The sequence below is a fragment of the Bos indicus genome, chromosome 7 (assembly GCF_029378745.1).
Source record: "Bos indicus isolate NIAB-ARS_2022 breed Sahiwal x Tharparkar chromosome 7, NIAB-ARS_B.indTharparkar_mat_pri_1.0, whole genome shotgun sequence".
Lineage (NCBI taxonomy): Eukaryota > Metazoa > Chordata > Mammalia > Artiodactyla > Bovidae > Bos > Bos indicus.
Window position 1 is genome coordinate 21,451,375 of NC_091766.1, and position 9,653 is coordinate 21,461,027.

At 42.8% G+C, this 9,653-nt stretch overlaps 1 protein-coding gene across 1 annotated transcript; it reads right to left on the reverse strand.

Annotated features, from left to right (window-relative positions):
* Positions 1 to 1,358: 1,358 nt before the first annotated feature.
* IL4 (interleukin 4) lies at positions 1,359 to 9,171 on the reverse strand. Its single transcript, XM_019963604.2, has 4 exons — positions 8,994 to 9,171; positions 8,661 to 8,708; positions 3,782 to 3,907; positions 1,359 to 1,493 (listed from the first exon to the last, which is right to left on the reverse strand). The coding sequence occupies exons 1-4, from the start codon at positions 9,126 to 9,128 to the stop codon at positions 1,395 to 1,397; spliced, it is 408 nt and encodes a 135-aa protein (XP_019819163.2). The 5' UTR covers positions 9,129 to 9,171; the 3' UTR covers positions 1,359 to 1,394.
* Between the last annotated feature and the right edge of the window lie 482 nt (positions 9,172 to 9,653).

Sequence of the window (9,653 nt, forward strand, 5' to 3'; positions counted from 1 at the left end):
GTAGTTCAGTTTTTTCACATCTGCACCAATGTTTGTTACTGTCTTTTTAATTTTAGTGCTTTAACTTTTAAACTTTTATTTAATTTGTTTTAATCTTCTGGCTGCACCTCACGGCATGTGGGATCTTAGTACCCTGACCAAACTCAAACTCCGTGCGTTGGCAGTGCAGGATCTTAACCATTGGACTGCCAGGGAAGTCCTCTAACTTTTAAACTTTTAAAAGCATTTTCTTACTTGTGCACATGGTCAGACACACAGACTTCAAGTAGAAAGCCAAGAATCTCCTGCCCTTTCACTGTTCCTTATTCCAAGTCCCATCCTCAACAATCCACCTTCCCCACCTTTTTTTAGTTTCTCTGGTGGTTACCATTATAATTCCAAGGATTTCTTGATTTACTCACTATTGTCCCCCCCACACACAGACTTTTCATGTAAAAACTTTCAAACATGTAAAAGCAGAGTAATGCAACCAAACTTCACGTACCCTTCTCCACCTATAATGTTCATCAACTCATGATATTTTGTGTTGGTTCCTCCATTGAAAAATGAGAGTCTGCCTTATTTATACTACCCTTTTCAAATTTTTATAGTAAGCTATTTTTACCTCTTCTGTTACTTTTGCAATTTTGAATAAATATTTGACTTGTTCATGTTCCATCAACCTTTGACAATATTGCTAACCTCTCCCTGAGTGGGGGGTATTTGTGCCTCCACCTCTCTTTCTCTTCTTTTGCTCTTTACCTCTTAATCATTTTCAGCTTATTTTTATGTTGTCAGTTTGATAGCATTTACAGTCTGTTCTGTAAGCATAATTAAGTCTTCCATGTTTTGTCTATTGGTTGGTTCTAAGACTTGAGAATCAAAAGAATTTACATGATTAGGACTTTAACTCTTGTTTACTGTAGTGCCGTGTAGTGTGCTAGAATTATTCCCGCCACCCCCATGCTCGTGGACTAAATATAACAACCCTTGTGCCAATAGGAGAAGAACGTTCTAAGCATCCAGTTGACACCTTTTCAATTCAGAATTTTTCAATAATCAGTGTGACTTGTGGACTTAACCTGCAAGCTCTTTTAATTATCATTTACATCTTGTGTGGCCTTGTATTCTTTAATCATACCATGCGTTATGTCCCCAGTGAGAAAACTTGAGAGGAAAGTAGTGTTTCCTTTTTGACTCTCACATCAAGTCAAAAAGGAAACACTACTTTCCTCTCAAGTTTGGTCTCTTCAGTAAATTGGTTTTCCCAACAGTTGGCAAGGAAATATAGCCTATGCCATTAAAGTGACATAATGCATCAGACTCTACATATATTTTATTTTATGATGAGTTATAAATATATAAATATGTTTAAAATAAGGCTATAAAAAACTCATAAATTAAAATATTCAGCTTCAACACTTGGAGTATTTCTCCTTCATAATCGTCTTTAGCCTTTCCAAGAGGTCTTTCAGCGTACTTGTGCTCGTCTTGGCTTCATTCACAGAACAGGTCTACAAAAAAAATATTTCATTAGTTTGCATTGCTAAGTATTTGAATCTTGCTTGTGCCAGTCTACCCAGGTCAGCCTGCGCTTGCACTTGCCACTTGCCACTTGAACAGTGATCAAACCAAGGCTGCCAGTCTGGCTTGACTCTGCTGCTAGGCTAACAGGGTTTAGCTGTTTTTCGTGCATGCTACTTACATTCCAGAAATGGCCACTGTAAATCCGTAACTGTCTACCTTCAGGGTGTGGCCATCCCTGGACAGATGTGTCACAGCTAGGTGCTGCGCAGGGGCATAACAGGGATGTGGAGGCTCAGACCTGCCCACTGCCGTCTTGGGCCTTTTGTGTGGCCACCTGGACTACTGAGAGACAGGTTCAGTCCATTTGCCATCCTGCCCATTAAACAGCAACATAACAGGTTGGCCGCACTTCAGTTGGGAAGGATTCCTGCTGCCTACCACCTGGCCACTGCTTCAGTTTGAATCTCAGCTCTACCAATTTATTAATTGCATTGCTTAAGACAAACTACTTAGTTTATAAAAGTTTCAGTTTCCTCCTTGTATAAAATGGCAACAATAGTGCCTACTAAAGATCATTAGGAGGGTCAAAAGAGACAATGAGTGTAATATCTGCTCCCTGTTCTGTGACCTTATAAATAAAGCAGCGTGCCCAGAGAGAGGATGAACGTCCCCAGTTCCTCTACTTGGCATTAGGTAACATCCGCTCTTGGCTCTGCCACTTTTCCTACATCATCAGTTCTCCCCTCTTACTAGGTCATTCCCACTAGGTGTATTGACATGCTCCGTATAGACCTCATCTAAAAGAACTTCCTTCACTTCATACCTGCCTTCAGCTATTGTTCCGTTTCTCTGCAATCCAATAGAAAAATACCCTAAAGCAGTTTTTCATACTCAGTACCCCTTTCTTTTCACTCCTCCCCACACCTGGTCTCTATGGAACCCACTCTCCTCAGACTTTCATTCCCACATCTCGATCTGTGTCAGCACCATCAGTAACCTCCATCACGCCGAGTTCAATGACCATTCTTAGTGTTCATCTTACTTGACCTTTCGGTACATTTGACACACTCCCTCCTCCTTAAAAGAGTTTCCTCACTTGCCTTCTGGGATACCGCACACTCTTTGATTTCCTTCTACTTCACTGGCTACTACTCGGTCTCTTTTGCTGGCCCCTCCTCTTCCTGACTCCTATATGAGTGCCTCTGGCTCAGTCCTTGGATCTTGTCCTTTCTCTGTGTCATTCAGGTCTGTGACTTCAAGATCTTTCTGAGAACTCTTCACTTAATACCATAAGTTCTGACATCTCCCTTAAGCTTCAGACTTTTTCAACAGTCCTGTCAGTATCTTCACAGCCTCTAGCCTTGATCACCCCTAGTCTTCCATATCTGTAAACAGCACCAACCATCCACCAAGGGGCCCAGGTTAGGAACCAGGAGGCCATCTTCTACTCTTTCCATTACCCCGCACCATAGATCTGTCAGCAAGTCCTTCTGGCTCGATTTTTGATCATAGCCAAAATCCAACAATGTCTGCCACTCTTACTCTGCAACACCCACCATCATCTGCAGCTGGAGTACTGTGGTAGCTTCCCAACAAGCCATCTTACTTCTGTGCTTACCCCTACTCAGTCTGTTTACCACACAGAAGCCAGAATGATCATTTAAAATCACATAAATCAGGTGGTAGTCTCTGCCCTGCTCAGAACCCTGTGGGAGTTTCCCACCATGCGTGGGGCAGAATCCATAGGCCCTGTGTGGTCTCCTCCTAAAAGCCCCTCACTTACTCAGATCCAGCCACACTGGCCCTCCTGTTGATCTTTGAACACATGAAGTTCATTTCTACCTTAGGGCCTTTGTACAGCTGTTCCCTCTGCCTGGAATGTTCCTTCCAAGTTAGTGATGTGGCCAACTCTCTTGCTTAATTCAAATAGCTGCTTAGATGATGTCGCCAGCTACTATATCAGCCCTCTCCCTCTTGACCCCTATGCTCTTTACCCCTTTATTTTTCTTCATAGCACTTATCACTACTAGACATCATGCTGTATGCTTGTTTGCTTTTCTCACTGACCCATTACAACATTCTCTGAGAGCAGGAAATGTATCCCCAGTGCCTAGAACAGTACCTATAAGCAACACGCACAGAGTCTCAACAAATAGAATTTGTCAAATGAATGAACAAGCTGATTAAAAGTGTACTGCTAGTCATAAGGAGGAATATTTTAAGAAGTAGTACTGCCATCCATTGGAAGGCAGGCTGTTGCCATAGCACAGCTTACCTTGCTTGCCAAGCTGTTGAGATTCCTGTCAAGTCCGCCCAGGAATTTGTTCAAGCACGTGTGGCTCCTGTAGATACGCCTAAGCTCAATTCCAACCCTGCAGAAGGTTTCCTTCTCAGTTGTGTTCTAGAAAGAGAAATGCTACAGATAGCCATTGGCCAGCTCGATTTTGAACACTGGAGAGAGAGATTTCCTTTTGATTTCTTCTTTCCAGGGGGACAAGTGGAGAAGGTGAGTTTGCTCACCTGTGGTCCAGCTATTCAGGTATTCCTGCCGTGTGAATGGAGGCTGCACAGTAAACAGCCTCTCCCAGTTACTTGCAAATGCAGTAGGCTTTTACCGAAACCTCCCAATGTCTTTTCCATTGGAGGGTTTTATCGAAAGGGTACCTGAAGCAAGTCACTCAACTAAGTTAATGAGAGAGTGGGGTTTGAATGCAGGGTTACCTGTCTATAGCCCATGTCTATTTCTTTACCCCATGCAAGCTGTTCTCTCTGTGGAGGGAATCTTAGGTACATGAGCTCATAATCAGAGTCTGCTCTTAACTTCTGTAATTTATAGTTTTTGAATCTAGGTTTCTCTGGAAATCCCACATGCTTACTAAGAAAATGAGTGTCCATCCTTTAGCCTGGACAGTGCTGCTTTAGCCTCAGCACTCTCCCATTTAGCCCTCCTCCTGAAAGGTAGCCGTGTGAGGAGACAGACACGTCCCCACACAGCTGGAGGTGAGTTCCTGGATCAGGGCCAGGTGCCCCAGGAGGTGGGCCTGGGAAGATGAGGGGCAGCTTCTGAGAAGAGTGCTGGGCCTTGGACAGAGTTTCTCTAAGGGGCCTTTGGCCTTGAATGTGCAGGGTCAGAACCTCTTTGGAATGCTGGCAGCTCTGATGTGGGTCTGGCCACATGGTTCTTCTTTTTTTATGAACCTGGAAGAGGGAATATGTCTCGGCCGGGTCAGGCCTGGTGTGTCCTCTCATTCTCCTGTAGGACAGAGTCATGGAGCCTGGATGGTGTGTCTTAAGCTTGAGCCCAATCCAACTCAGATAAACCTGTCTTCAGCCTCTGCCAGGACCTGTTCTCATCCCTTGCCACTCAAAGTGAGGTTCGTGAAGCAGCAGCAAGGACATCACCTGGGAACCTGTTGAGATGCAGAATCTCAGGCCTCCCTCTGGACCCACTAAATCAATCTGCGTTCACAGGATCTCCAGGGGATTTATATGAGGAGCTCTGTCCAAACAGCTTTTTTGGTTCTCCCATATTTTTTCTGATTATCAAGGCTGTTTACTATAAAGGTTATATGCAGTCAACAAAAATGGATTTTTTTTCATTAACCATCAGCCAGAGAGAACTACTATTACAATTTTGGTAACTATATGTCCAGATTCTTTTTAATACTTTTTTTTTCTTCAATAGGGACCGACTAGTGATATTCTTTTCTAACCTCTTTACGCTTAACATATAGTACTAGCAATTCCTTAAATCATTCAGTAGTATTTTAGAACATGAGATTGAGAGCTGTGGAGGAACGTAGGGCATATTTGTGCCACAGCTGATCAATCCCCTACCTTTGCATTGTTTTTACTTATAGCAGTACAGGAGCAGCAAGTCATCTGTATAGATCTTTGAATTTATCTCTCATTTTTTCAGGCTGAGTTCCAGGAGTGCTGTTGATTTTTTTAGGGTTTTTCTAGGAAAACCTTGACCCAGACCGAGGCACCAGAATCCCAGACTACAAAAGCTTCCTCTTTGCACTGTGGAGCTTGATGGCCCGTGGTCAGGGCCTTTAGAAGGACGTGTATATAATGAAGAGCCGTGAACTCTCCTGGGTCCCGACTCTAATTGAAAGTTTAAGAGTAGCACCAGTGTCTCTGGGCTCTGGGAGTCAAGAAACCTCCCATAAATCACCATATCTCTGTGGAGCGTTGTGGGTGAACAGAGGTGATGAGGCCGAGAAGACAGACACCAGCTGTGTATGCAGTTGGAGGCAGATGCCTGTGTTGTTGGGGACAGAACAGTGAGGTTCAAGAATGTCAAAAGGAGAAGAGATCCTTTGCTTATTTTTCCATCAGAATCTAATGAGACTTTTCTAAAACTTTGACTACTTTGACTAGGGACTTAGAACTTAACACTGCCTCGGTTTTGAGAAAACATCTTCTAAAGAACTTTCAAACGATTTCTAAAGATGATTAGGATAAGTATAGAAAAGAGTTTGAATCAAATGGAAAACCTTTAAGAGAAGAAATTCTAAAGGCAGTTTTAGTTAAAGGCCTTAATGTTTTAGTTCCATTGGGATTGTAGCAATAGGATGACACTCTGGACTGCCTGCTTTTTCATCTGTGTATCCAGCTTTCACAGCCTTGAGTATATCTTTGGTAGTTCAGGGGCCACACTTTGAGGAGCCATGTGGACTCTGCAGTTTAGAACTGCTCAGGAAAGAGGCTCAAAGGGAGACCTGGTTTCCTGCCAGAAAGAAGCCTGCCCCTCCTGGGAGTGTGACAGTGGTGGCACACCATTCGGGAGATGTCTGTGCAGGGTTTCGGCCAGAGTTCTAACTAGGGTCTTGACTAGCTTCTCTTTGGGACAGACAGATCTGTCCTATATGTATTGTATCCATTATCTCCACTTATGCACAAATTTAATCAGCCAGTGCTATATGTGGAAAAAGTCCTCTGCTTTCACTTTTGAAAAAAGACTTGATGTTTGGCATAGAGCTCTCTGAAAAATTATAAACTTTTGCACCTTTTGGTAGTAGAAAATGCCTCCAACTAATAGTCCACCAAAGAAGTCCTTCCTAGACCTGCCAGCTTGCTTGCTTTCTACCTCGCTCACCTTACTTCAGAGACACTGGAAACACTGCCTGCGGAACCCAGCATTTAGATAAGCACGTTGTTCCAGCATCTGCCAAGAGCAGGATGTCACCTAACTTGAGCATAATGGACCTCTGGATCTCTAAAAGCACTAAAATTAATATGCTCGATTTTGGAAAGATATTCTTGAGAACACAAGAAAGTAACTTTTCCTCCCATATAGCACCCTTGTGGGTTTTGAAAATAACAACCTTTCTTTGTTCTGAAGTATCTTGAAAGGTAAGTAAGCAGTGCTGAGTCTTTGAGGAAAAGAGAATGGAAAAACGAGATTGTTAATCCAGGAGGAATAGAAAGCAGTTCAGGAAGGCATGAGATAGGTAAGAGTGAAGGAAGGTAGTGGGAACTGACCTGCACCTTGGCTGGGGAGAGGATTGGCTGTCTTCTAGAGCAGCCCAGAGTGGGGTTGCCCTGGGCTCACAGTCATGGAGAGTTGATGATTTCAAACCCCTGGCCCCTCTCTCTTAGAATGATTGCTTCTCTACAACCAGTTTTTGCCTTTAATCAAGAGTTACATAGTAACATTTTCCACTAACTCAAGAGTTGGATTCCAACCAACTTTCAAAATTGCTTTCATATCTTCAGATGTAGAAACTGAGGCACAGAGAGGTGTAGAGGCTTGTCAAAGGCCACACAGTTAATAGCAGAGCTGGGGCTAAAGCCACCAGCTGTCTCCCTTCCAGCCTCACGGTGCTTCTGCTGGGCCTTGCCCTTGGCTTTGATAGCACCCTCTCAGCAGTGAGCCACCCACTGGAGAACCCAGAGCATGACTCAGTGACTCTTGGCTATTTTATTTCTCTATATATAAAATATTAAGATAGATAAAGCATTATATATAAGATATATACATAAAATATTAATAAATGAAATATATAAAGTATTATACACTAGATATGAAATTTTATATATACATATATATGAAATCCTTCCAACCTGCTGTTACAGGATGTCTGATACAGGATGAGATTCTGAAGGATAAAATTATACAATATGTATTATACAGTACATATGTTTATATTATATGCTATTATATAATTATTATATTTCCGACTCCTGGAATAATCTTTAATGAAAAATGAGATAGTCTGGATAAAGGCCCAAAGAATAGTTTTGCTCACGAGCAGGACAGGCCTACGCTCTGGCCCTGGCCAAGTTACCCTCTGGTATACATGGAAAGCAGGTGGTTAGGAGACCACTGGTAAATTGAAGCTTTGGGTTTTTCATTCTCACTTGTGTGTTTCCATGAAAACAGGAACTGATGTGCTGAAAGCTATTGATATGGCTGTAGTCATGTGTTTGTCAGAGAAAATGCACTATCAGCTGTCAAATCTATCTCCTCCCACTGAAGATCGGGGGGCGGGGGTGAGGCGCAGGAGGAGGAAAGGTGAGATGCCCTGGCAGGAGCAGCCGGAGGCAGGGATATGTTGGCCCCTGTCTGACAGGATGGTTCTGGACTGGCCAGAGGGGAGTTTGCAGGACAGAGAAAGCTGAGGGTCTCCAGACAGCCGTGCCCGGAGCTAGTGGGCTGTTAGGTGACCAGGCTGCGGAAGAGGAGGGGCTCTGGCAATACATTTTCTGTTGCCATAGGAAGTCTCTTAGACAAAATGAAAGCTCTCTCAACCTGTAATCTCAATATCTGTTTTTGTGAGAGTATTTGGTTTTTCAGAAATGTATGGGCCAGAAAAATTCTCTCCTTCAGCAGCATTAATTGAGTGCCTCCTATATTCCAGGTACTAGACCTGGGTTGGGTAAAATCTTAAAGAGCTTTTCCTTGATTGAGGTCTAAATTATGACTATAAAACCCAAGCTTTCTACTATATATCTTCTAAGTCAAGTGAAACTAGAAACACTAAAATGCATTTGAGAATAAAGATCAGAATTCTCAGTCTTTGAAAATATTTCATACATTATAGTTAGGTTGAGCCTGTTTGCTTTCTGTTAAATTTGTTTAAACACTTGTGATTGGCTCTCTTCACCAAGTCACCCATCTGCCAAAGTAGACCCAAGACGGCTCTTACCTTTGGGGCAGCAAAGACGTCTGCTACAGGCAGCTCCATGCATGAATTCTTGGCCCAGGCAGGAACAAGAGAACACGAGAGTGAGTTACGTTCAACTGCACAGGGTAAGCCATGCTGAACAGCTCTGACCCTCTCAAACTAAGAAAACTTCCTACAGTCCCTCAGGGGGAAAAAACAAAAAACAAAAACACCAGGAGGAAAATCTCCACAGTGCTCACCATCCTACCACCAACCACCAAGTCTCTAGGAGCTGTTGTGTTCTTTTCACAGTCTAAGAAATAGGCACAGCATCACCAGAACATCTGGAGAGATGGTGCCAGATAGCTTACTCACCTTTCTCGTTGTGAGGATGTTCAGCGTTCTGATGATCTCTGCTAAGGTAATATCACACTTGTGTCCATGGACGAAGTGACTGGTACATACCAGTAAGCAGACCAGCACTGGGATCAGCTGGGAGGTGAGACCCATTAATAGTATCTCTATTTGCACTGACAATGTGAGACAATTAGTTTACCAGGAGACGCTAACAATGCAATTCTGATAAAGATATCTCTATATATAGATTTTAAAATTGCTGAAACTGAGGGAAAATAAGTTTACATTGGAAATTTTCATTACACCAGGTTGTCAGTCATTTGGGGCCAATCAGCACCTCTCTTCCAGGAGAAAAAATGCCTCACAAAAACAGGTAAAATGTTCCTGTGAAATCAGACCAGTAGGAAAATGAAACCTTTTTTTAAAATTAACTACAAAGTATCAGCATAGGAAATTACACCATAATTTTCTCTTTAGATTAATCTTATCAGCTTGGGGTTGCTGCTGGCTTTTTACTTTGCATAGAAGGAAGAGGCCACAGGTGTCCGAGTTTGTTTTAGTGCAGCCCTCCTGGGGAAAGATAGAGTAATATCAAGAAAGTTTGACTTGATTAGTATTTCACCTTGGCTTCTTCCAAGTATGGGTGGCATCTGGGAAACTCTCCTTTTGTGGAAAAGC